The 27,573-nt window shown below is 41.6% G+C and overlaps 2 protein-coding genes across 9 annotated transcripts in view; one reads left to right on the top strand and one right to left on the bottom strand.

The window, feature by feature from the left end:
* Window positions 1-254: 254 nt before the first annotated feature.
* On the bottom strand, window positions 255-23,726 carry GTF2H1 (general transcription factor IIH subunit 1). 5 transcript variants are annotated; one of them, XM_062495921.1, is made up of 15 exons: window positions 19,690-19,709; window positions 17,984-18,375; window positions 17,694-17,886; window positions 15,115-15,277; window positions 13,354-13,447; window positions 12,549-12,698; window positions 11,554-11,633; window positions 10,147-10,277; window positions 8,998-9,085; window positions 7,602-7,690; window positions 6,618-6,735; window positions 5,756-5,846; window positions 4,332-4,447; window positions 3,348-3,440; window positions 255-2,902 (listed from the first exon to the last, which is right to left on the bottom strand). In XM_062495921.1, the coding sequence occupies exons 2-15, from the start codon at window positions 17,994-17,996 to the stop codon at window positions 2,816-2,818; spliced, it is 1,506 nt and encodes a 501-aa protein (XP_062351905.1). In that variant the 5' UTR covers window positions 17,997-18,375; window positions 19,690-19,709; the 3' UTR covers window positions 255-2,815. The 5 variants fall into 5 exon arrangements, with proteins under 5 accessions (XP_062351905.1, XP_062351904.1, XP_062351903.1 ...); XM_062495919.1 differs by lacking the exon at window positions 17,984-18,375 and adding an exon at window positions 23,662-23,726 and having other exon boundaries at window positions 256-2,902; window positions 19,690-19,858; XM_062495917.1 differs by lacking the exon at window positions 17,984-18,375 and adding an exon at window positions 22,798-23,238 and having other exon boundaries at window positions 256-2,902; window positions 19,690-19,858.
* Window positions 23,727-24,324: 598 nt separating this feature from the next.
* Window positions 24,325-27,573, top strand: part of LOC134045863 (serum amyloid A protein-like) — a 28,772-nt gene continuing 25,523 nt past the window's right edge. For all 4 annotated transcript variants that reach the window (XM_062495960.1, XM_062495963.1, XM_062495962.1 and 1 more), the window contains exons 1-3: window positions 24,325-24,363; window positions 25,545-25,714; window positions 26,132-26,242. In XM_062495960.1, coding sequence (XP_062351944.1) covers window positions 25,607-25,714; window positions 26,132-26,242 — 219 coding nt within the window. In that variant the 5' untranslated portion in view covers window positions 24,325-24,363; window positions 25,545-25,606. The remainder of the gene's footprint in view (window positions 24,364-25,544; window positions 25,715-26,131; window positions 26,243-27,573) is intronic.

Genomic DNA, 27,573 nt, shown 5'->3' with positions numbered 1-27,573 from the left:
CCTGAAAATGAAACAATTTGACAATTATATTGTAACCCTTTTGCTGCTGACCTATTAGCACCAAGAGACGGCTAAGCGACCTACACACAGTTCTCTCAATCTAGACCTCAACAGAGGCTGTCAGGGATTTAATTCAATTAGAAAACACAGCCTAAGCATTAGAGAAGACTTCACTTCAGAATTCAGTAGGGTTTATTCTACAAATCTTAGATCAATGCCAATGATACAAGTTTTATGAATTCTCATTAAAAATACAAGTCAGTATAAAGATTCCAATAGTAATATAATGCATGATGATTCAGTTTCAAAACTTAAGGAATGAATCTGTCTTTTGGACCATGCTACAGAAAAGGGGACCACAATGTAGAAAGAATATTTAGTTTACCTCCCTTTACTTGAGGAGGGGCCTTTGCCTTATTGCCACAATACCTGAAAAAGCAGTATGAAGTGCATAGCAGCCTTGCCTGTACATCTCTAGGCAAAACTGTTGAATTTAGTATCTTAGTCCTCTTCCCCCTTGTTCTGGTCATTAAGGTACATTTTGATAGCCTGATATCATTGTAATGACTTAAAGCTATTGCAATACCATCCAAAACATGGTAATAAAATCAGTCCTTGGAGCTGTAAAATGTTCTTGTGATGCACTGATGCTTTTTCACCAGGTTAACCATTTTCCCCAGTCTTTCCAGGAACACTAAATACATTCCAATTAAAACTGAATTAGTTCCATATTCAAAATCCTCCTATGATTTTTTAAATGAAGTCTCAGTGCAGTCTAATATTTAATGTGTTGTTTGTAGCTTCAGGCATAGCTAGAATGTAAGTCAGAGCTGTTTTCTTGACTCTAGCCCTCTGATATGATGTAAGGTGGGTTAGCTTTCAAGGAACAGTTGAAATTTGGCCCCAGAATTGCTAGACCAAATGCTTTGGATTGGGGGAGAACAAAAGTACCCTTTTTTTTTTTTTTTTTTCTGGAAGCTGCTTGCACTTACAAGGGGATTTGGCTTCATAAAGCCACAACCTAAGCCTAAATTTCAGAGAAACAGATTAGTTCTCACAAGAGGTAACTCTTGACAAGATGTGCATGTCATCCCCCAAGTGCTGGAGTACATCTGTTTATTCCCAGTGACATTTGCACCCTGTCAGGACCAGTGGGTATCTCTGGTTGAGCCCAGTCATTTCTCGTAGCAGAACCACACGGACGGCGCAGAGCAGGGATCATGCATGGATCTGCAGCAGCAGACAGGGAACGAGGCTGAACAATATACACACATTTCTGAGCAGGACTTTGGTGCAGACAGTGATGCTTAACTGAAACTCAGCTTTTACCAAGATATTATAGCATAATACAAAAATCTGAAAGAAAAGGGTCAAAAGAAGCTGCTGACTTCCACGCACCAGTTAAAGAAAAAAAAACCCTCTTGCATAAATGGAGCAGCAGCATGGAACAAGCACCCACATGGCTACACCAATACATCTTTTCTGCTGTAGAAATTTTCAATAATTATCCACTCAATATTATACTATCATGTTTTAGCATAATACCAAAATGTAGTATTAAGCCATCATGCAGGTTTGGGGAATTTCTTCTGCTGTACTGAATGCTGCTGTGCTTGCTTTGAATACATATTTTCTGATTTGTCTTTGTAGATGCATCTTTAACAGTCACATTTAATCTGAAGTAAGAAAGTTCAATAGCCCATACAGAGCTTCTGTCCAGTCAAAGTGACAAAAAAATACAGGGTTGTCATTAAACTGCATATATTATAGAAAAGGGGGTTACTTTGCATTTAAGTCACATTTAATACAAGACAAGTTGGTCTGAAACTCTGAACTGATTCTATTTAGAACAAAGTATGGCACAGATTCCCAATACCTATGGACACTGTCTAAATAACACATTTTTCTCTTTGCAATGATTATCAATTCGCCAAAAATAGTATAATACTCAAAAGGGAAGGGTGAAGGAAAACAGATTTAGGAGAAGAAATAAAAAATGCCTAAGAATTGAAAATAAATTACTTATTTTGTAAGAAACTTTATTTAACTTCACTTTTAAAAATGCATTCTCTCCTCAGAACAAATGCCACCATAAAAAAAAAAACTGCAGTAGCACACACTTGCACTCAAAAGGAAACATGCAAAACTGATGGCTGAAAAATTTTTGCATAAAAATCGAAGACTTCAGGCAAAAGTTTGCCCCTGTGTACCTTAAGGGACCCCAGACCATGAACAGCTTTCAGTGCAATGCCTCTTGCTTCCAATTGGTGGGGAAACATATGACAGGAGCTTGTCTTCTGACAGCTACGCCCTCCCAGATGCTTGAAGTAGAAACAGTCTCATCTATGCTTTAAAACATAATTGTTAAACTGTTGCAGAAAGTACAAACAGAATTCAAGAAAATGTCAGAATCCAGTGAAGAAAAACTTCGAGATCTACCCTGTGCCATACACTTCTTAAAAAAAATGACAGAAAACCAAATTTTATTAATACACCCTCTTTAAGTTTTTTTTTTTTTATTTCTGAAAGCAGCTCTTTATGCAAATCAAAAGCAGTTCCTGAGTAACTGCAGTAAACAGTGTCTTTTAAATATATTTGCGCCTCAGCTCTTCCGTTTTGGTTCTTCCTTGTTTTTCTCCCCAGTTTTCAAGTTTAATCTCAGTTCTTTTTCAAAAATGTGCAAGTTCAGTTAGCATCGTTTCCAGAAGTCCACAGCTTGCAGGTCTTCCTGCAACAACTCTAAGATCTGCACATACCTAGGCTGTAGTCCTACCCTATTGCAGGCTTTGCTCTCACACCTGTCCAGGATGCGCCCTCACGTCTTCTTCAGCATGCGCCGGGACTGCCATGTGTGGAACTTATTGTAGGCTGTCTGCAGCATCTCTTCTATATGACTTACCAACTGAAACGAGAAAAGGGAGGAAAACATTGTCCCAGCTGCTGGAAAACTGATCCCTTCCCCTCCCTTTCAGGTGGATTCTTCCTTTTATTCACTATGAGCAATCTTGCTAAAATCAGAGAAAGGACCTTGAGGCTCTGTTGCAAAACATGGGGGAAGAGTTCTGAAGTTGCTCAAGTTCTACTTCATGCTGGAAGTGAAAAATGAAATGTGATTTCCCCTTTCAGTTCTATCACTCCTGGAAGTCGCAAGTTACAGTTCTTGTCAGCCAACTCGACGGGGAGAGATGATCGCTTAACTGTGTACCCAATTTCCCTCTGCCTATTTCCTAGCCAACAAAAAAATTAAAATGCCCTAGGGTAAGAACTAACAAAGCTATTATCCTCTCATAGTTAAGACTGAAATTATTAAAATGCACCCATATAATTAAACAGCACTTTCCCCTTACATTTGTGCTTAAATATTGTCTCCGAATCTTTTCTTGGAATGGGCAGAGCTTTGTAACCTGAAATCTTTCCAAGTTGCTCCTCATTTTCACAACCTGAGAGAAACAGAAACCAGTATTACAATATTGAAGAATTGTAGTAAGACAGAAGTTTAATTCCCTTTAAACTGCTCTCCAACATAACACCTGATAACTAATTCTGGAGGCTACTACAAGTTTGTGTAGTTTGAGGAAGGCAAGTTATTCAAATATCAAGTCTCTAGCACTTCTCTGTATTTATTTTTGAGATAAGTGTAGTATGCCACTCTGATTATTACTTCCTTAATAAATACTATAAATGTATACAAGATATTCACAAAATGGCTTTTTGCTTCAAGCAAAGACTGTGGATGTTCAGGCCACATTTTGCAGCAGACATTCAAAGGTACCTGAATGCAAATTTTTATCTTTATCATGTGAGGTCAACAGAAAAACAGTTACAATCATAGACCTGGCTATGTTTGTAGACAAACATCTGTCCTTGAAGGCAACTTAGTTCTCAAAAGCAGTGTGTGTTCTGAATGTATGACAGTAATTTTTGCAATGGATAGAAGAATAAGGGAAACTCGCTTGTATTGTCACTGTGGAGGTTATTTCTTGGAGCTGGAGAAGGGAGGCTTTAGTTTTAGTGTTTTAAACTGGAATGAGAACCCTGCAGCTGCAACTGAGCTGCCCATTTTGTTTGAAACTGGCTACAGCTACTGCTCCTAAAGGGAGCTAACATGGGGGCAGGGACAAGGATTATTTTAATTAACAGTACCAGCAGAACGGCTGTAAAAAATAGGGTTTTCAGGCTCTTTTGTGACCTTCAGTTCTAGAGATGAGTAAGTGCTCTACTGATTTGAGGCATATGTGTTAGTTCTATACTTCAGTAATGACAGCCCTTCTAACTATCGGTCAGTCTAAACCACATCATAACCAGGGCTATAAGAGGAAGCTCTGCCTTACCTTTTCTTCTAGGAATGGTGTGTTAACAGGGAAGCAGGACCAGAAGTGTCGTAGCAGTTCCCCTACTGCCACATACAAGTGTTTTAGTTCAGACTGAATGTCATTTGGCACCATCTCTGCAACAGGAAAAAGGTTTTTTTCACATCACTCAAATGATCATCTGAACAATGAGAACTAAGGCTAATGAAGGCACTCAGTGATGTACAATCCCACTACAGTCACAGAAAGACTGGCTGGGAGGGACCACTGAGGTGTCTCACATCTCAGCAGCAATTAGATCAAGACTATCAGCAGCTGTTAGATCAGGTCAGCTACTATTTATGGCTCTACACTTGGAAGCTTGTGTATCATTTAGGGAGATCCATGCCAGGCAAAGAATGGACAGCAAACCTAATCCAGGATTAGAAGCAGTATACTTGTATTGTTCTAGCAGTGTGACAGAGCTGTTGCTGGCACCAGCACTGTGTTGTCCTCACAGCACAGTGCTAAGAACTCTGTGGTGGATACTTCAAGTTTTTCCCTCTCTCATGTTGGCAGTATGGTTACAGTATGTGAAAGATGAAAAATCCAGACAGGAAAAAAAACTGGGTCCTAGGCACTCGTAAAGAAGAAGGGGTGTAAGGGTTCAAGAACAAGGAAAGAGCCACAGTTGTAAAAACCCAAACAAAAAATACAAGTAATCACTGGGGATGAGCACAGGGAACTGAAGAGTGAATATCAAATTTCAGGATGAGACTTAAATGAACTCATGCTTGCTTTTTCAGCTCTCTGAATCATTCTCCTGCTTTTCAGACTAAGTAACACAAGATAAGCTGGAAGACTGTAATAAATGTTGAGAACAGGGATTCATCTGCTGTGAGACTAAAGAGACAGGAACTCAAACTGGCAGCAATGTGACAACAAGGAAAGCAGTGGTTGAATAGAGGTGTGAGAAGGAGAGGCTACCTGATTTGCCTTTGGGAACAGGGAAACTGCCTTTTTTCACAGCAAGCTGTGGATCTTAAATACAGGCTGCAAAAAACTTAGTTTCAGATGACTATCTAGGCTTTGTTTCCTTTAAGAGTTTTCACAGAATATGTTGTATTCTACAATCCAGGGGAAATAAATCAGAAATGCTGAACAAGTAAAACCACGCATCTGTAAGACAATTTGGTATCTATCAGGTGTTTCCTTCATTACTTGCTGTGTAAAATGTTCTTTGGTTCACTTGCCTCAGCACCGGTGTAGCCATTACCACCCCTAAGGTGTGGCTGGGTTGTTGCTTTTCTTTTGTTGCTGTAACCCAGTACTACTCCAGCTTACATGTTTCCATACTTTCCTTTATCACTATAACATTTTCTAAGGAAGAGATGAAACAGCAAGCCAGCTTGTGCTGTGCAATGCAACACGATACAATTAAAGCATTAGCCATCCCAAATCCTTACGGTTTATGGCTTGCTGTGTTCCACCCTGCATAAGTGCTCCTCCAGGTGACAGGACTGCAATAGTGCTGGCAGCATCACCACTTGAAAGAACCTGGAGAGAAAGGGAACAAATATTTCAGGTCACTTTTTCTAACAAATTCTTTTTAAAATAAGATTAGTTGAGCACGTATGTGGAATTTCAGGTTCTGCTCTTCTCCGGAATTATGTGCTAGAGTTCGTTTGCAGTGAAAACTCTACAATTTATTATAACCTCTTCTCTGCCTAGATCTTGAACTGGCTGTGCACTTACTCTGAAAGAAGACAGAGCATTACTATGCAGAAGTGTAGCAGAATTGTGGCTGCCTTACTTAGGGCCAAACTAGGTTTACAAACAGCTGAATTCAGATGCTGGCTGGGGAGACTGCCCACAGGGATCTGCTGCCCTCCAGGTGTCAGCATAGAGCTTCTGTGCAGCCCACAGCAGGCTGACAGGCTAAGTACATTTAGGAGCAAAAAGACCTGCTCAGTTAAAAACCTGTTCACTGTAACCTACTAAACTTCTCAGGGTGGGATCAATACACTGGCCTATGTACGACTGTCCTGCTTTTACTATCTTATACCTTGACCATCTCTTCAGAAGAAAGCAGGAACAGGAGAATATAACTGAGCATCAGCAATGACTCAGTTTCCTATTGTGTTTTAAACATAACAGCTCAAAAGGTATCACCTAAACCTGTAAAATAAATCAGTTAACAGAACTTGGAGATAACTGAAGCTTATAATTAAAAATTGAAACTTCAGTAGACATGAGACACAAAACTGTACAGAAAGCAAGATATTAAGCTAAGATCAAGAGAGGCATTTTTACAATATACTTCCATACCTGAGTTAGTTTGGGTACATATGATTCCATTTCTTGTCTAATACTATGAAATGAATTAATTATATCCTGACTGGTTGCATATTGCTGTGATTGAATTGGAGTTGGACCATGGTAATACCTGTGAGGTTAGAAAAGGGAGAAGTGTTATTAGTAAGAGAGTTGGTAAAGCAAGAGAGCAAACTCCTGGACAGTTCTTCTAATTTTAGATGTTTTGCAGTTGTTGACACTATTTACAGATAAAGTACAATATATTGCCACATGGGAAGAAGTTGGGTTAGAGATGGTATGGCAGCAAATAACAGCTTCTATTGCTGACTCTGTGATCATCCTTTTGCCAATGAAAAGCTACCCCTGCCACCAAATTCTGGAAATATCATTAGAATGGAGCAATTCATATCACTTTCAACTGAAACTAAGCTACATGAAGTTAGGTGCACCCATGGAACCATTCTCTTCCTGGTAGTATTGCTCCTTTTCTGATGTTACATCTATGGTTCTCAAAATCAAAAGTCTAGAAAACAAGAGGAGTACTACTAGAAAAATCCTAGACCAGTGAGCAGCCCAAACTATCCCAACTGCATTTTTTTGCCTGGGAGTGGATTTTTCTTGGAATTCTGTATGTTTTCATATGTAACACATTTTTCCACTGAAAGCTGCAACGATGTGCTGAACTGTGAACAGAAGTCTATTAGGCTTTCACAGAAATTACACGCCAAGGTCATTCAGGTTGGCTTACAGAGACTCAACCCTCTGAAAAGTAAAATGGAATTTGGCAGGGGCATTGGACTAGATGATATCCAGATGTCCCTTCTTACCCCAACCACTCTGAGAAATAAAACTACAAATTTAAGAGGGAAACTGGTTTATGCAAAAGCTCATATTAGGTGGCACAGCAGGGACTAAATCAGCTGATCCTGTGTGGGCTATGATGAAACCCCTGATAAACTGGCTCTGCTGAAATAGCTGTGCATTATTTTAACTTACCTATCAGACTTCTTTAAGTTTAGTGCAATAGTTTTAACGCTATTATTCTTTGATAAATCTTCGTATTCAATGGCCTCCTGCAGTTTTACCTAAAATGAGCCAAATAATGATACATGTTACTAACGAAGGCACAAGTCCATACATCCAGTGCTTTCTTCTGGTGCACCAAGTTTGAGCTGCAAGGTTACTAAAACCTTAAAGATAGCCCAGGTATGGAATGACTCATGCCTATCCTCCAGAGGGAGTGATACCCAATGTTGTTTAGGATGGGCCATTTGGAACTCTTGGCACCATTGTTTTTATTCCAGATTCTGGCTAAAATTAGGTAGTCCCTGCTACTTCCAACAAGTATACATAGATAATCATTCATGCTCTCTATTTTTGTCCATCTAACTCCAGATTAGCAGAAATACTAATGATTTAATAGCTGGTATATAGGAGTCTTAGACTAAAACCACAGTAATTACCCCCAACTACCTGGTGACAGCAGAGCTGTGGAGTATTAGCAGTAAGAGGCAACAGCACAGTGATATCACACTTTGTACAACTAGAAAACTATTTCTGAAGTCTCCTACTCTCCTGCTACTTTTCCACTCCCCTTTTCATCCCATTTCTTCTAGCCTTGCTATATAATTTTGTGGTCAGTTACACTTGCAACTTTTGAGGAAAGTCAAAGACTACCCCAACATTTAACAACACACATATTCTACAAGGTTTTCTCACAACACAGCCAAGTTTTGAGTCTCTCTGACTTTTCTGTTTAGGCTGTCAACTCCAGGAAGAGTATTCAATTCAGTTGTACAGCAATTACAGCACTCTCTTCCACTTTGTGAGCTGCTATGGTTAGTCTAGACCAGGCTGTTGTCCTGTATTTCACGGCACTAGTTGTCACTACACTCTCAGTTCAACCTCACTTCAGTTTCTAAGATGAAGGCTGTCATGTGCCAGTTTCATCATCCCCTCTACAAACAACACACTTGACAGGTTAATACTGGGGCTTGAACACCAATACCCTTTCCTGACAGATGTTCTCTAAAAGTCTTCAGGCATTTGAAAGAGAAACAAAAGGAAGCGGGCTGAAAATAGAACTGCAGCAAATGGAAAGAACCAGATTTCTGAGTCCAATCTGAAGCATCTTAGAATTTTTTACTTTCATTGGGCCCTACTGAAGAGATAAACAGCACAACACTTCAATGTGTAACATTTTTTTTTTCACTAACAAAGGTAACAAGGCTTCTTACAGGCTGTCAGGATGTTATTCTATGTACTTCTAAACAAGGCTAAAAAAAGTCTCCCTTCAGATGTGTCATAAAAGAAATAAGGAACTTTCAGCAGTTTGTGGAGAGACAGAGCTTCCAGTTCCATTCAGTTAGAATCACATCAGCTAACTTTATACCTTTTTCAGTGGTGGCTGAAAGAAATCTGAATCCCTGGAGTTTCCATCCGTACTGCTGGTCTCACTGTAATGGTCATTTTGTGCTTCTCTTAAAATAGAGAAACAGCATTAAGAAGAATTCACCTCACAGGAAACTTAAGATACAAGCTAGAGACAAAGTAAATACATCTGTTTCAAAAACTTAATATGCACGTTCACATACTTTTTTTCCCCTTATGTCTCCCACTTATGTCTTAATTTCTAGCAGTTGATGTAGACAGAAGGAACCAACTCCTCACATTTAACCCTGTTTGTCACTGGGGAAATTCAACAGCAGGGGAAGGTGCTAGTCCCTCTCTTCAGAAATAGCAGCATGCCAACAGTCCATGTGGGACACAGGGAAATCATGGCTAAATTAGAAACACTTTGTATACACAGTTATGCAACCAGGTATTAGAAGAGCTCTAGGAGCCCTGAAATACAACTGTTCCAGGATCCTGTTGTCCCTTTCTGACCTGAGAAACAGAAACACACTTTGACCAGAAGAGATTGCTTAAGGTGCAGTGTTCAATTTGTGCAAAACAGAAGAACAATGTGAGGGAGCCCAGCTAAAGAGAATGAAATATTAACTAAGATCTCTCACAGTTAAAGTCTGTAGTATTTGGGTAAAGTAGTAATCCTTGCTGGTTGTCCAGAAAGCAGCTGTCGAGCAGATGACCTGACAAGTGTTTTTGATCAGGGGCAGGGTACTGCACCCGAGGAGTCTCTCATCTGATCCATCTATTGGCACACTGCAGGAAGCCCCAGCAGCCCTGATCCTGGAAGGCAGCAAATAGAAACTCCCTATACCAGGCCTGACCTCCACACAGTGCACACAGAACACTACTTCTGCAGCCTTCACCAGGGCTAGACATCTAAGGCAGACACATTCTTTCCTTTTTTAATCTGCTTTAGATCATAACTCAGCTAAAAATAGTTGTCATTTCAAACATCTCTGAAAAACTTCTATAAAGTAAAATGAAATGGAAAGGTATTTTCATTTCTAGAGGAAACTAATTAATTCATAAAAAATTAAAAGAAAAGGTTGTATGAATAACTGAAGATGTGGTTTTGTTTTGGAAATTTCTTAGAATTTACTCCAAAAATCTTTTACACAACACTGAAACTTACTGTTTCCTGAGGCCAGCTGCAAGGACCATGGCACTATGATGATTAAAGCGTTTTATGATGGCAGCATTGCTACTTTCTCTAGCAGACTTTGAGGAATTCGATGTAGAGGCCACAGAAGCAACACCATAGCCCTGCAAAGAAAACAATAATATTGATTCTCTTCTGCCCCCAGAGCAGCACAACAGTTCTGTTTTCCTCTGAGTCAGGAAGCCACCTCCTCTGCATCATCATCCACAGCATCGTTTTCCTACCTTCGTACCACTACCTCCTTTGAGAAATCTCCAGTGACTGTTTTATTCTGCTAACACTTGGCAATTTTAAGGTGTCAGAGAGAAGGTAACGAGTCTTATACAGGTAATTCTATAAGACCATGATAGAAGTATAAACAGAACTAGTAAAAAAAATAAATTACGGCTCACCTGTGCAAAATAGGCATTGATGGCACGGAACATAGAGCAAGTGTTTTACTGACTACTTTTTAATATCTAGTGGGACACCAGCAGCCCACAGGCTAAAATATACCTGTCAGGAGAATGGGATACCACTAGAAAATTCAAAAAACCTCAAGCCTTAAAATGCTGGTAGAGTTCCCCACTTGCCAGATGGTACTTTACCCCATGGGCAGTTTCATGCTTGCTGTTAACCAGCCTCAAAAGCAAATCAGGGCAGTTTGCAGAGCACTTCAAACACACCTATCCTAAACTCATGGTCCAGTTTCAGACTGCTAGCCTTGGATAACATCCACAAAAAGAAAATGAAAAAAGAAAATCCAAAAAAACACCACCAAAAAACTTGAAATGCACCTTCATTATTAACTACAACTCTTTTAGTTAAGTCAACTGCAGAAAAGCACATCTCTAAGTTACTTCACATTACAGTGCACCATTGATAATTAATTGTTTCAGGTTGTTCTTGGAGGCAGGTAATAGTTCAAGTTAGTTGTAATTTTAGCAAAAAAAGGTATTTGAAGCCAAACAAAGAACACTGTATAAAGTGTCCTTCTGTTAGGCTGAATCAAATAGCAATGTTCAAAGTAAGAACAAATCAAATCCTTTTTTGTGCTACTCTTTTGTACATTGTCACAGGGTTTAAAAGGTAGGAAAAAAGCAGGATTCACTTTAGACAGAAAGGCCAAATGAAAGAGTAATTCTTTAAAAAAGGGAAGTCCTGTATTTACACCCTGCACACCAAGGCAGATGTGACCACACCAGTCTATGGGCACAGTCTCCATTTCCCTTCACAAACACAACAGTAGGAATGTTGAGTACCCAACCACTGCAACTGCCTAGTAAGGGATTTGTTTTAGAATTAGCATTTGTAGTGGTTTCAAAAGAAAGATCCACTTAAATGTAACTAAGGAAGGTTTTCTTGGATTTTTTTGTTTGTTTTCTTCCCTCAAGTACTTACTTCATCTAATGTTTTATCTTCCAAAGCTGTTAAATCTATCAGGGGGTTTTTCACTCCTTGAGACACCATTGCTTTTAACCCTGTGTGAAACAAATTTTAAAAATTATGAAAAATTGTATCTAAACAAATAGAATAACTGTGGGATCATTAGGTTATATTTAATCTTTAAAAGAAAACCAAGGTTCTGCACAGGCCCAAATAACACTGGGACTAAAACTTAAAAACCCTTTTTAAAGTTTCATTTAAAATAAGCAATAAATGTGGTAAGTTATTCCAAAACATCTTCCTACTAATTAGCCCAATTTTCACCAACTTCTACATGTCACTGAACACTGGTTAAAAAAAATAAATGGAGAAGCAGTTATAGTAGTGGGAACTAGGAAGCCAAAATTGCATTTCCTCTAATTTTGACACAATTCTGCTAGCCTGCTTGGGTAGTATGACAGTTTATATCTGGTGATAGCTTTGATTTGTGAAGGGTTTTGCATTCTTAATAGAAGGCTTTCATTAGCCAAAATACATATTATAGAATGGTGGCAAGTGATCCCAAGTTGCCACATTTCTGTATCATCACAAACCTATATCAAAAGTTCATAATCAGTAATATTTGGAATAAAATTTCAATAATATTTAGAATTTCAGAGAACAAGCATGGCAACTCCTCTGGAAAATCTGGACTATAGGAATCTCATTTACTAAAATCCCATCTATAATGAAAGCTGTACCTGCTGTAAATTGTGCACATACTAAATAATAAAACCTACTGTGCACACAAAATTATTCCACAGTGACTGATGGCACATAATCTATCTACTGGGTTGGCATATTATGGAATTTGTAGTGAAGCTTACTTCTAGTGCTGCCACTTTCCAAAGGCTAATTTGTTCCAAGAAATGCTCTCACTGTGAAACATGTTCAGAATGGCAAAGCTGTAGCCAACTTTCCATGACCATCTGTAGCTTTCAAAAACAACAAATATGTAGCTTTCAGCTTACCTTTCTCATCCAGTTTGGCACATTCTGCAAAAAGGTCTTTTGAGCCTGTATTGAGCCTGTCCCGATGAAAATAATGAGACTGAAAAAATCGTGTCCAGAATTCCCTCTCGGTCATGTTATGTGGAACATTCTCTGCGTATTTCATTTTTACTGTGAACAAAACCCAGAATAATTACAAACTGTTTCACAAATCTTAACGTGGTATTTTAAGTTACCATTTCCTTGATGGCTTCCTTACTCTCTGGCTGCCTCCATTCATTCCCATTAAATAGAAGGGACTGCCATAGTTAAGCATGAGCAAACAGGTACTCATTTATGCATGTAAGGCTTTGAAAAGTGCATGTAACAGTGGTCTGACCACTCTTGAATTGCCCCCACACTAGGCGCCAAAATGAATCAGTGTCAATGGTCATTATAGTGCACGGGAAATGATGGAAAGCAAGTTCTTTTCCTCCCAAAGGTGATTTAATGAAAAATTTACAATTAACTGGAACACTGAGTAGGAGAGTATCATGGGAATCAAACGTTTACTCACAATTTAAAAAACAGAAAGTCAACACAAGTTAAAATGTTTTAATTTAATAAAATCAAGTTTTCATTTCAAAAGTATACTTATGCTTTTATGAAACATATGAATATGTTTCTTCCCATCCCTCTAATGAGGCAGGGAAAATTATCCAGAAGACTGGAATATATGGTTCCTTATACTTCCAGGCTCAGATTAACATTTTAGTCTTTCCACAGTAAGACAGTAAACAGACCAATCTTAAATGGATGTGTTTGGTATGTAAAACACTGCTCTTACCTGCAGGGTATGTCCGAAATATGGATTCAATAATATCCGAAGTCAAGTTGTACCTCAGCCCATTGCAGCCATCTGTCTGAGGCCGTACATCAGCCTGGGAAAAGCACATGGGAAAAACAGTCATGTCTGGATGCTTCCTCTCACTGGAGAAGGAAAAGAGCTGGCATCTTGCAAGCAAGGTCTGCTGCAGGTAAAATAATCTTTATCCTTCAGTAATACATATTTCCATAGTGTATTTGGTCATACATAGGTATTTGAGAAAGAGGAGTGAATGAGCAAATATGAATTACTTTATTATACTTGCCAATTAAGGAATGATTTAAGAAGCAGACCATAGGCTTTAGAAAGCAAAGAGCACTCCATTGATCAAAACAAGTTATGCTTAATTAATTTATGCTTATCCTTGTGTCGAAGTAAAAATAAGTAAGCATAGTGTATATAACTCATGTTTTACGGTTCACTCAACAATTCAGCTAGTGATAATGGTGGTGATAATGAAGTGGCAAAAAAGGATTTATGGCTCTTACGTCTTATTCCCTTATACACTAAAACATCTTAGTATAACTGCTAAGTAATACTGAATTAAAAGTTTGAGGGTTAGCCGTAGTCAGAACTCTGAACTTAGATCTCACTGATCTCTTTAGGAAGCTCTGGAGGAGGTGAGTGCTCCATCCAGTTCTCAGAAACAGGAAAAGTTCATGATTGCACAGGCTGGTGTCTTTTCCTCCTTTTCCTGTGTACCTCACATCTAGCTTTTGTACCTTCTTCTTCCTAGGCTAACACACATTCTGAGCAGAGCCATATTTAACTTGAATTGGGGAACACAAACATCTGAAGAAGTCTTCTTCACAAATACAGAGAATACATACATAACCAGTTAGTTAAAGAATGCTTCAGTTTTGAAGGTTTAGTGGGTTTACTTTTCACTGTGGTTTCCTTTTTTTAACATTAAGGTATAAGAATAATGGGAGACAGGAAATCAGAGTAATCAAATTTGTTTGGCAAATGATTCAGGTATTTCCAGGGTGAGGGTGGAACCAAGTGGTTGTAAACCAGCAGCTAAATCAAAACAATTCCTACCTCCTCTTTCCCTCCCAAACCCACTGTGTGCACAGTCATTACAAAGGTGGAAGTGGGATTCCATCTGAAGAGTCCTATCTGTGAATTTTGTTGCAGAAGTAGAAACGTGTCTCTGTGAGAGGAATCTGAAGTTGTATCTAGATTACTTTTAGACTGCACTGAATTTACTGAAGCACGGTTTCTACAAAGGGGCAAAATAACTGAAAGTTAGAGAAAAAGAGAGAGAAAATGAGCTTTCAGATACACAAGCTGTTCAAGTAGCTGAAAGCATGTACTGGTTTAAAAATTGGGGAGGGAATAAAACCATTATATGGAAAGGTTCATTTATGCATGTGTTTGCTGTCACAGATAGACTCTTTAATTTATTGAGTTAATACACTTTAATCTAATGACCATATATTCACATCACTCCCATTTTGCAGAAGGCAGAGCAGCAGTACAAATATTATCTGACTATTGGCAATTTAAAGTTCAAATTGGGCATCTTAAACTGATAACATTTTGAAGTTGCAGATTAGCAGGAAACTCTCTTTATCTCCTTTACTCTTGGAATAGTGGAGAGATGTTGAGGAACCAGCAAAGTACAACACTGACATACATGGGAATAAAGTGCATGAGCAGAACTCTCACTTTCCCCAGTTTATTTGCTCTAAAATCCTACAAGTTAAAGGTTCAACATACCAGGAATGCTGCAGAGATGCCCACATCCTGCTTATTAGGTGCTGCAGAATTATCCCCTGCATTCAGGCTTAAACGGTTGGCCCAGAATTCTTCAGCACTGATTACTTGGCTCACAACAAGGTCTTTATAGAGCTGAAACAAAACAGGATCTTCTTGCAGCATTCTGGTAAAAGAATGTATTGAATAGAATTGAAACACTGCAGAATAAATGACTAGTATTTCCACAACTAACACAAGCTCACAAAAGGAACAGAAACCAACTTTTCTTTCAAAATGCAGTGCATTTCTTAACAAGACTGAGTAAACAACCCATGTCAATAGCACTGTTTGTCTGAAAAGCCTTAAGAAATGGATGTTAACACTGAAAGCTAGAAAAAAGTAATGCCTAAGAAAAAGTTAATGTGGGATTCATGTCTTGTCCTAAAATATTCTGTGGTGCTTTTGTGTCTTTGCACACCAGGACTGGAATCTCCTGAACTGTAAAAGCACAATGAATATTCTCGCTGTTCCAAAACACAAGTATGATGGGGGAGAAAAAAAAGATTTCAGCACTATCCAATTCTTGGTTTAAGGTCTTAAAATTCAGTAGCTACAGATCTCTACTCTAGTGCAAGAGTATAGATCACAAAATACATACGGAATAAGATCCCTTAAAACACATTACCCCATAGGTTGTTCATTTATGTTTCTGTGGTAACAGTAGGATCTTTATCCTTTAATCAGACACAGCTCCAGTGTGAGATATATTCTGTGCCGCTACTTCCACCAGGGAGCAATTTTTACAAAAATTATCATTCACATATCAGGTATCACTACCCAAAATGCAAACACTATGCAACTGACTCTTCACTCATTTTTTAAGCAGCCATTTTTACAGCTGTGTCCCCTAATAGAAACCCACTGGGCTATTTTCAGGGAAGTGAGCATGCGTGTTCACAATCTGCCAATAACCTCACCAGTCTTTAACATGTACCTCAGGGTCTTGATCAATTGCAAACAATGACAAAAAATCAGGAGTCTTATGGATACATGGTCTAAGGATGAAGATGGATAAACTGCAATCTGGACAGAATGAAAGCCTTTAGCTGCTCTAAGTACAAAGTAGGATGAGGTGGAAGTGAAAGCTTTGTGGCAGGATAGCCCTATCATATTTTAACCAGCAGGGTTTCTCCAGTTTTTCTTACTGTATCACAAACATGGATTAGTGGGAGTTCTGAAAATTAGCACAGCTGAAAGCAGTCTGTTATTCTGGTTATTTCATTAAAGCTTGGAATTTTTGGTACGTACCCAACTCCCACATATCAATAAATGGAGGAAGTGCCATGGGGACTCTGGATGTTGTATCCTTCCACAACAGGCTGGATCTTTTCTGCCTTATCTGTTGCAATTAAGCTAATGAAGCCCCATCATCAGAATTGGACTTCTAATCAAAAGAACAAACTATGGCTGAGTATGTGCAGAGATTCTGGCTTTCCTGTAACTAGATAAGCTCCTGATACTTCATGGTGTGATGCTGTAAAACTCCATTTAAGAAGGTAAAGATTTAGAGCTAAGACTGCCTGTGTTCTCAGCACCAATACTGTCAGAAATAAGGCACATAGCATAAAGAAATGAGTATGGGAACAGTGCCAAACCAGGCTGCACTACTGCAGACCCTAGTGGTTGCTGCAGTACTGGAACCAGTTAATCCTGATTGTGTCACAGCTCCAGCACAAGGGCTCTTGCCCTTTTGCTGGGAAATCTCCTTGTTAAGATCCAGTCTGTCCCATGAGGCAACGCTCTCATGTTTTGAAAAATCTAGCTTTAACTTAACTATGTTCAGAACTGTAACAGTCTTTGGAAATGGAAGCCATTAGACACAGGATTCACAGCAGACACTAGAATGAAGTGAAACTCATCAGGGGAGATGCAGAGAAGAGAGCTCTGCTGCCACAGGGCCTGGTTTAACACAAACACTTTAAAGGAACAGAAATGTATCTCAAGAGCCCATTGGGAAAACTACTTAGGTCAACATAATCTAAAACATTTCTTACAATAAACATCCTGTATGCCAAATAACAAACTGCAGCCTAACAAGTGAGATACATGAAAATACCTAACAATTTAGTAATCTATAAAATATCAGAAAAGATTTGGGGGCCAAATGAAGGTCTATGGAGAGGGAAAAATAATATCACCAGGCTCCACAAAATTTCTGGAAAAGGGAAAAAAAATCTTTCAAGCAGCTTTTCTAACTGTTACATACATATATATTTAAGAAGACTAAAGAGACAGACTGTGAGTTGGGTGCTCTCCTCTCATAGCTAGCAATAAGAAAGACCAGGTGGCAGCCAGACTGGCTGCCTTTACACCTCAAGAACATGTCACTAAGCACTAAGTGTAGTCTCAACATGTGACAGTTATGCAAGTCTCAAGGAACAGCCTTGAAATTGAAAGCAGCAGGGAGATTTTTACTAGGGAAACAACTGCTGTATCATTCATGATGTTGAAATAGCAACAACTGTTAACAGAAATACACAATAGTTAGCTAACAGTTAGGATAAAAAAATAGGCAGACTTTTAGGCTGCTATCCCTTTACCTGTTCTTCTCCTCAAGTTCTTTATTAGCTTTCCTTTTGAACTTGGGCAACAGTTGTTGAAGAAGATCCTTGACTGCATCTCGCTCCTTCACTGCTGTGCTTTCATTGGAGAAGTGGAAGTTGGTTGTGTCCCCTGCATGCAATACCAGCTGCAGCTGAATTTTAGCTTTACCTTCTGGACTGATTTTCTGGCCTAGATTGCAGAGAGACAGACAGTAAGCTTATACAAGAAACTGTCTTCCCTAGAGTATTTGCTTATAAGCAGTTATTCTCATCATCCAATTAAATACCATTCTCCTGCATGTGAACTGCAGCTGTGAAAAATGGAACAGTCAGTCTTCCCCTTGAATTATTTTGAACCCTGCACCTTGTTCACTCTGAAATACAAGACACAGACAGTAGCAGCCTGTTGCTCAATATCCTTCAGCTCCTGCTCAGGAATCCTGATTCATGTTTGCATTCCCCACAGCATCCATTAGAAAACTGCTGCAAATGAGGCTGTTATCACCTGGACACTTTAACCTGGAATCCATCCAGGCTGCTGCTGAAAGGTGACCTCATTCTCCCTTTCTGCATCTTCCTGCTGCATTTCTTGTATGATCGTTAGTTTGTGCAGCAAGCTGAACCAAGGAACTGATCCACTGAAAAGCACACCCTTTTGTTTTTCCAGCTGGCCCAGCTCCTGCAGGACAGTGGCAGGAAAGCAGAGGTAAGGCGTGTAAGAACAAATTGGGATCCCAGTTTCCAGTGGTGAGCTAAGTGCAGTTAGCCAAGTAACTGCAGTTACTGCTCCCCAAGTCAATCACCAATGCCTCCAAGGTACTACTACACCCTCATGACTCATAAGAATAATCTAATTCCTGCTTCCATCCTTGTAACCAGAGGGAGCAGAGGCTGGGACACCTATGCTTATGGACTGTTGTGCTATAGTGACTTTAAGGAAGCACTGCAAATGGCACCTAACTTTTAATTTCAGCCTTTCCTCTAAAGCAAGTGGGAGACAGGCACCTGATGTCAGAACTACATCAACTTCTCTATTACAAATTTACAAATATATCTCACCCTTTTTTTATTTCAGATGACAAAAAGCCCATCTTAGTTATCCAAGTTAAAAATACTTCAGTGTCTATAAATGTACATATTTAAAATACAAGCTGCTTAAGTGTAAGTTAGTAGCTAAATAAAACCTTCACAAAGATGATTATTATAGGTGAACTTTATATCACTTTCATATCTAAGAAAAGATCATTCTAGTTCTGATTCATCACACACTTCTGATCATGCTGCAGTGCTTGTATGTAACTTTAAACAGTAATAATCTCTAAACCATTAACAAGTGATGCACACAACTTACTTTTTATTTCTTCTTTGGTATTAGAGCACATGAAATATGAGCACTAATTGGAGCCAGAAAGGCAGCATGCTATAGACATTTACTATTTAGTTTTGACTTGCAAGTACTCTGCTGTTGCAATAGTAAATGCCTATTTGGAATGTTACCAGCTAGGCCAAACTACAGAGGCTGACACTTCTGAAGCTATGGTCTGATGAATGAAAATAAAATTGAGTTCATTTTATATGAAAATCGAAATGGCTTTAGATACTCAGTTAAACAGATGACATGCCAGATAGTTTCTCTGTTAGACTGAAAATCCTATATGCTTCCTTGATCCTCTTCCCACCCTTCCCTCTATAAGGATATGGCATAAATTATTTTTCTACTCCATTTATTGCAGAAGTTTATCAAAGTTAATAGTAAATGAAGTGTCAATTAAACATCTGAAAACTACAGAACTTCTGTGGTAGCATCCTTAAGCTGGTGATACTTTACCAGAGTCCTGATCTCTGCTGCTACAGAATAGTCTGGCCAGAGCTCCAGACCCCTTGCAACCTTCCTGACGTAGCTAGACCCAGCATTAAATGGCAGGTGATCTTTGTGTGATATTTGCACATCCATGGCAGCAGGGCTGACTGCAGCAGGAGAGTGTTCACTCACATTTGATGTCTGCATACATGTGGCTGACGGTGAAGCGGTCCTTGCCCTCGGGTGCCCACGCAATGCGTTCAGCCATCAGGTACAGGGCCCCATCCTGCTTCTTCTGACGTACCTTCTTCACTATCAGCAACACTTCTTCAGATGACGTTGCCATTGTGACTACAATGAGCTATTAAAAACATACAGTTGAGCTGATTAGTTGCAATTATTTTTGCTGTAACTCCTTCACTACTCCTATCCATATTAAAGTATTAGAGCCCACATTTGCTTGTTCATGTCGATATCATTTTGGGCGTATTTCAGATAAATATGTTCCCCTCTTTCAGTGCAATCAGCAACTTTACTAAAACAAAATACTCCTACCTACCCAAATAATTCATCTAATTATATTGCTGATACTGCTTTTGATCCAGAAAAAGACCCACATATCTTACATTTAAACTATTTTTTCCCATTTTACTGTCCCTTTACTGGTTTTTCAAGTTTAGAAGAATACTGAAGCTAAGCAATAACAAATTCCAAATCTCCTCTGGCATTGGCAGCAATTCCCTTCTTCAGTGGGAATGGCAGATGCTAAGTCATTTCAGAAAAGGGAAGGATACAAGTATGTGAAAAATCATGGATTTTCAGTTCACTGTGCTAAAGATAAGGTAGCCCAGGAAGACTCAAGTGTTGTTACTGTGGTGGGTTTTGCCCAAGGCTTGAACAGTGTTTTGTACATTTGACTGCAGCTGGCCAGGAGGAACTAAAGCTACATGTACTACAGCACAGTGATAATTCTGTCAGCAGTCTCAATCCAACAAGCCTTTAGATACTTGCTACATTGTTCCACCCAGCAGTCACTATCATTCCTCTCTCCATGTTCACCCTACAGCCTTAAATTTTTCAAGAGATAAAGGACATGGTGAGTATTACTAAGCACTGTCAAACATACTGTTGGTACATTTATCAAAAATGTACATCTTTGTTAAGTTTGCTGAAAAAGTTTAGTACATCCAGTTGCTGTATTCTGTGTATCATAAACTTTACTATTGATATGCAAAATAATATTTTTCCAATGCTGATGTGGCTGTTTTGTGTGCTTTAGAATATCTGTAATATTTTCTGAGACCCATGCCAAAATTCAGATTGTAACCTGCATCAACTACCACACTACTAGCAAATATCACAAAATGGCAGTTCTAAGCATTTGAGTTCACATACTTCTTTTTTTTCTTTAAAAAACCCAAGAAAAAACAACCAGCAGCAAAATAAGACATTTTATCCTGACAATTTGGACAGTAGCACAGCATTCTCTTCAGCAGAAGTCTTACAAGCTCCTGTGCAAATGCGTTAAGTAACACACTAGATGGAAAGACATAATGGCAAAAGGGCTCTGCACTTACACTTGGCTCTTTCACCATTCCAGCCATCCAAGGCATTGCTGAAGAGTTCAGTCATGCTGAGCTGAATGTGGGGTTTCACATCAGCACCACTGCAGCAGTCACTAGAACATGCTGTGCCACATTCAGGGCATCCTTGGTAATACTTCTTCCTCAAAGAAAACTGCATGGCATGATTTCAGGACTGTTCCCTAGCATAATCCATTACAGTCTCCCAGCAGCATTATTCCCTTTCAGTGCTATTCACACAAACCTTTTATGTAGTTTCCTGTTGCAGGTCTGCAGTCTCATCAGCACCTTATCCTTACTGGAAAAAGGCGGCTGACCAGAGACTGGAAACCTCACCATGTGCAATAGGAGGGATGTGATGTTTTTCTCCTTTTGTTACTTTATAGTCCTTTAAGATCATTATTATCCAATGCAAAGGAGGCAAAGCCACAGAATACAAAGGAATTAAACCCGTACAGAAGAGCAAGAAAAAGGAAAGCATTTCCACAGTCAGGCACATTCCAATGCCAGTTGCTCTGCTTTTCTACCATGCCATGTCACCTACCTACACCCAGTCTTTCAACTACAGAAGCCAAGGATCAGCAGCTACCAACTTCTCCTTTAGAGCCACTCTAGTACCCTGCAGTGTGCAGTCTGTGAGAGCACAATTATCCTGTGAGTGGCTCATTCCACCTTCTGGGAGGGTGAGCACACTGGCTCATGCTGTTCTTCTTTCTGTCACTGCTGTACTTCCTTTTCCCTGCAGTAATTTACAGTAGCAGTGGGATGATATAACTCACAATCAGTAAGCATTACCCAAAATGGAGAAAACCCTGAGCTATCTTTTGAACAGTATATCAAAAAGAACTAAAAAACCTACTTAATAATAGGGATTTAGGAAGGTTACAGTTTGTCACTAATGGAAACAAAATGGCTTCATGTTACAAGAAGTACAAGAAAAATTCTAAAATAGGAATCTTGCTTGAGGATTGATCCCATTCCCTGTCTCCTACAGGGAAAGCTACATCCTTGCTAAGCAAAGCACACAAAGTACACAGCTCAGGTTCCTTTTTTATGGTTTTTTTTTTTTTGACATGCAAGACTTACTATGCAGCAGAATGAAAGCCATCACTGATGTAGCTATGCCAGTCCAAATCTCATAACCTCTACATTTAACATCTGAAGATTCCAGGAATCGGTACTGTGGATGATGACATTGCTGCTGTGCAGGGCAAGAACTGCCACATGCATACAGAGAAATGCTGTTATTTTGTGGCTTCAAGTGCTAATTTTAATCTGCTGCAGCATTAGTATTCTTTAGCTGAAAGTTCAAATATCTTCCAGAATATGAAGGTCAGACAGTTTACTTTAAATTCCCCAGCAGCAGAGCTTGGTCAACAGCTCTAAAAGCACTTGGATCAACTAGAAGCCCTAACCATGAGGTACAACCTGTCATCAGGTCTGTCTTGGGGATGTTAATTTCAGCTGCAGTTGACAATAGGCAAGGTCTATTAGGATGCTTCAGTGTTGGCACAGACCACAAGAAATGGTGCTTATCCACCTACAAGCCCTCCCCTCCCAGCTTTGTGGGAGCAAACACACCTTCTGGAAATACCATCAAATTCCAACAGCTATCCTTCCATTGCAATAATCTTCCTAACCACTTTTAAGACCAGGTGTCTCTCATCTCTTTTTTTTTTTTTTTTTTACAACTCCTCTTATGAGCACTCTCCATTACCAGCATTTTACTCCAGCCTCTTTCCATATGATTTTGTCGAGTTCTGAGCAAAAATAAAGGAAACGTTTGCATGTTTTAATCATCCTGACTTGGCCAGTGTGGGCACAGGCTGGCAGGCAAGCTCTGACAGATCAATGCAGGTCTTGCTGCTGCTGGTCTTCTGCTCCCCGCAGGCAACAGCGGAATCATGGACTATCTGTGCCAATGGCCCAGTCCGACCCGCAGCGCCTCAGGGACGCTGCCAGGTCCGGGAGCGGGCAGAGCAGCATTCCGAGGGGCGGCAGGGATCTGTCAGCGGGATGGAGAGGGGGCAGCAGTGCCGCATGTCCCGGGCACGGCTGGGGATCCTGAGGGGCCAGCCCGGCCTTCTCCCGATTCGCATCACCCACACTCCGGGAGGGATGTCACCGTGCCACGAGACGGGCCCGAGGACACCCGCACGGTGCCGGCGGAGTCGGCCCGGCCGCCGGCCCACAGCAGCAAGCGGGGAAGGCACTGCCACGGCACTTCTTTGTCCGGCGCCCGCACCGGGCCAAGCGCCGTGGCGAAGCCCGGTGTCCCCGGCTGCGGTGCCGCCGTCGCAGCGCTGCCATTTATCTCCCCGCCACCCCCCGTGGAGCGCAGATCGGCGGTGCCGCCGCCCGTTTCGTCCCTTCCCTCATCGCAGCTCCGGCCCGGCCACCGTCACACGGCCGCCGGGCCGGACGGAAGCGTGGGAGGCCAAAGGCCGCCGCGGCACCATCGCGACGCGGTCCCGCCGCCCCCGGGGACGGATCGCCAAGGCAGCGCGGCCGTGAGGTGGCTCGGGCCCCGCGGCCTGGCCGACGCCACCGTTGCCCCGCGCCCCTCACCGGCGGCTCTTACCGTGCGGGTTGCGCCGGGAGCTGCTCCGAGTGGGAGCGGCGCTACGGGGGTCGGGCCGCGGCCGCCGCCGGGGCCATGGGGCGGGCGGGGCGGGCACGTGACCGGAACGGGCCGCGGGGCGCCGGGGGGGGGGGGTGGGGCCCGAACCACGTGACAGGGGAGCCGCCGCGACGCCGCGCGTTCCCTGCGGTCACGTGGCGCCACCGCCCCTCCCGCCCCCCGCCCCGGTCACGTGGCGGCCGCTCCCCCGTCGCCATGACGGCGACGGGCGGAGGGGGCAGTTACGCGGCAGTAATACGGTACCGCCACCGCTCCTCCGCCCCCATCCTCGCCGCGCCCTGTCCGGCCCGTCCCCCGTTGTCACCCGTCCGCGCGGGCCCCGCTCGTCCCCCGCCATCGGTCCCGGCGGCCAGTCCTGCTGCGCTCCCGGGTCGGTGGCGCCGCCTCGCTGCGGGGGAGGGGCCTCCCCTCGGCCCCGGCCGCGCGCCGGGAGGGAGGGGGCGCCGCGCGCGTCACGGCGTCACGTGGCCGGCGGGCGGGTGCGCGCGCGTCACGCCGCTTCCTCCTGGTCCCCCGCCTCCTCCTCCTCCTCCTCCCGCGCGGGCGGCGCGTGATGCAGCGCGAGGCCCGCCCTCTCGCGGGTCATGTGACCGCGCTGTTCGGAGGCGGCGGCGTGAGCGGCACCGGGGGGCGCGGAGTGCGGTGAGGGCCGGGCCGGGCCGGGCCGGGCAGGGCAGGGCAGCACCCGGGAGAGGGAGCCGGCCGTGCTTCCTGCCCCTACAGCTTCCCGGGCTGGCGGCGGGGCCCGGCTCTCGTCCCCTGCCCGCGGTTTCTGAAGGGCTGCCGGTGGGGGGGGAGTTCCTCTGCCCTTTGCGATCGTTCTCCTTGCTCCGGGCACGGGAAGCCGAGCCCCGCCGTGCCGCGGTTCAGTCCCAGGCGGCAGCTCAGGGCCACACAGGTGGCATGGGACAGAGAGCAGGCAGGACAGAAGTGGTCATTAAGGTTTTCAAGACGCTTTGAGAATTTTGAAGAAATAACTTTTAGTTTTGTTGGCTAAATGTGCCTCTTCCCTTTTCCTAGTGCCTGGTGAGAGTGAGTGCTCGCTTTTCTTTAGAGGAAATGTACATTTCCCCCATGACGGCTTTTCTGGGAGGGAGTTCCTTAATTATGGGATCGCATACTAAAAAGTTACTTAGAAATTCCGGGACTTGATTGTGCAGTGTAACAGGTTTGGAGTTTTGTTAAGCAATGTACAGGTTTAAACTTTAAACTCAACAAGACATTATTTTAAAGTATATGCTGCTTAGGAAAAATATGAGGTTGCGATTTCGTGGTTATTTAATTATTGGTTTTCACTCCATGTTATCTCTTGAACGTGGGAAAAGACATACTGTGGAGAGGATAGCTTATAATTGTATCAAAATGCACAAATGCAGCTAATTCTAAATTTGGTATAACTTAAGCACAATACTTCTGAAATTTACTTTTGGGGGAGAATATGATGTAGTTATGAAATGCCAATTCGAAGTGTTTTCCTTGAGAAAATGAGCTTCAAATCGAGGGTGCATGCTGTGGGGAAAAGTTTTTCAGTAAAATCAGACGTTTTCTGTAGGTACATGTTAACTTGTTTCACAGGCAGATGTAATTATAATTACAGTTGCAATATTTCTGGGTGGGTTGTCTGATAGGTTAAGTTTTCAGCAACAAACATAAACAAAACCTTATAAATGAAGCAGTGGTCTTATTTTCCAGCCCTTGGGCCTCTTTTTCGCAAACTGAAAGCTGATGGTTTTTGAGTAGGATGACACTTGGTGTTTCTTTAAGCACAGAACACCAGCTCGAATACTAAAAAGTGAACTAATTAAGACCTTTATTTTTGGCAGGTACAGCTAAAAGCTGAAGCCGTAATGCACCCATGAGTGAGCAGCAGTAGTTGTGTGCACCCATGGCCTCGGTGCCAGTAATTCCAGACTCTTACAACCATGTCTTGGCAGAGTTGGAGTGTTTGGATCCATTGCTTTCTGCACTCAGGCTGGATTCCAGTCGTCTTAAGGTGAGTTTGTGGTGTAGGGCTTTTTTTTTTTTTAACGTTTTTAAAAAATTCAAGTAATAACCTCATTTGGCTAATTATTTGATAAAGCCATAGGTTTAATCAATTCTTTTTGAGGTGTGTGCATGCTATATTACTGGGGGGAGTACTTTGGGAAGAAAGAGTGATGATAATGGACCCTGTTACTCTGTGTGTGTTTCCTTAATGCAGCTGTGGGTACTAAACACAGCCTGACACAGTTTAGACTGCTTGCTCCAATTGCAAGGTGCTGTTTAATAATCTTCACTTACAGTGGTTCAGGAATTGTACACACAGCTGGCAAACAATGAAACCTTTAAAAAACCCCACTATAATAATGCAAGAAAAAAATTCTGTGATCAGCTCTTACCAGGTTATGCATTATGAATTTTATTCCTTCAGTGCACGTGTATAGATGTGTCAAAGAGATGGCTGGCTCTAGGCAGCTCAGGAGGAGGGCTGAACCTTATCCAGAAGGATGGTTGGAAGCAAAGACTCTTTCTCACTCACAAGGTAAGGATAAAAATTTTAAATTAAAATTTCCAAAAATGGGGCTGAGGAAGAAACATTAGTTTGAGTTAATGTATTTTAAAAGTCAATAGGCATCTTCAGCTCACTAGGATGTCCAAAAATGGTGAAGTTTTTGGACTGCTGTATTTGAAATAGTTTGTGGTTCTGGGGGGTGTCCCCGGAATGTGTGGTATATTAGATTTCATGAAAAAAATTACTTCAGAGTGTTAGCCCTTTGTTTTTAAAATTCTTACTTTTCAACAACAGCAACAAAGTCAACAGAATATTTTAGCATTAGAAGAAAAATTAGGCTACAACACCAGAGCAATTCACAAGTAGGTAACTCCCAATGTTTGAATGTCTAAACTGACTTACCTGGATAAGTGGAGGCTGACATGCTGTTGCTGGAAGAGATCATGAAATGGGGATTGTTATTTGTACAGCCAGGTGCAATTTCCTAGGAGCCACTGCTGCTTCCAGTATAGCATGAATGCAGCCAGTTTATTAAGACTGGGAGCACCTCACTTAATTCTGTCAAAACAACTTCCAAAGGTGTGAGGGCAGAAGAGTAATTTCTGTGCTTTGCAAATCAGAGAATGCACTGCAGTCCTTCGTGTTGTGTTGTTGTCAGCTGCATCTTGGAGTAAACTCAGTGTTTGCAAACAAAACCCAAACAAACAGTAAGAACCAACCACATCATAGCAGAGTGGTAGCATCTGTTGACATGAATCTGGCTTGTATCTTAAAGGTGAAGGTTGCACAGTGGTAGAGGCATTACAGATTCACCATGTGCTAGGAGGTCTTGGAGAAAATTTTGAATGGGCAAAATCCACAAGTGGTGGCAAATGTTTTTGAAAAGTTTCATGGTAGACTGAGTAGGCTTTGCCAGATTAAAAAGGCAACCAGGGTTCTAAAGTTGCAAAAGTCCCGTGGTCAGAGAGCATCCAGACCTTCAACTAGTTGGATGCAAAAGAGAGCTAAGAAAAAAGGGAAATGTCTCCAATATCAGAGACTGTTTGATTTGCATAGAGGAAGACTAAATAAGACAACATGATAAATGGCTCCCACCCTTAATGTGATCATCCCAGGGCGCTCTGGGATATATCTTGGCACATGGATTGATCCCTGGACTGGCTTTGCTGACTCAGGCCTATCAGAGAAACTGGAGGAGTGGCTCCATTGGATTAGTAATGCACCACTCAAGCCTCTTCAGAAAGTCAGTATACTCAGGACTATATTATCCAGAGACAGGTGTACCTGGTGGACCACACCAAGGTGAGAGCTGGGCTCCTCAAATCCTTTGATTTATTAATCAGAACTTCAGTCAAGGCCTG

The sequence above is a fragment of the Cinclus cinclus genome, chromosome 6 (genome assembly GCF_963662255.1).
Source record: "Cinclus cinclus chromosome 6, bCinCin1.1, whole genome shotgun sequence".
Lineage (NCBI taxonomy): Eukaryota > Metazoa > Chordata > Aves > Passeriformes > Cinclidae > Cinclus > Cinclus cinclus.
Note: the sequence above shows the minus strand (reverse complement) of the source record. Positions and strands in the feature narration are given on the sequence as shown.

Bases quoted from the DNA above. Each gene is read 5' to 3' on its own strand.
- GTF2H1 (XM_062495917.1), bottom strand. From the start codon at position 22,869: ATGCAAACGTTTCCTTTATTTTTGCTCAGAACTCGACAAAATCATATG. The intron at 19,859-22,797 runs GTAATGGAGAGT...TGTTTTTAATAG, and splicing joins GAGGCTGGAGTAAAATGCTG to CTCATTGTAGTCACAATGGC. The intron at 4,448-5,755 runs GTAAGGATTTGG...TTCCTGTTGCAG, and splicing joins AACACAGCAAGCCATAAACC to AGATGGTGCCAAATGACATT.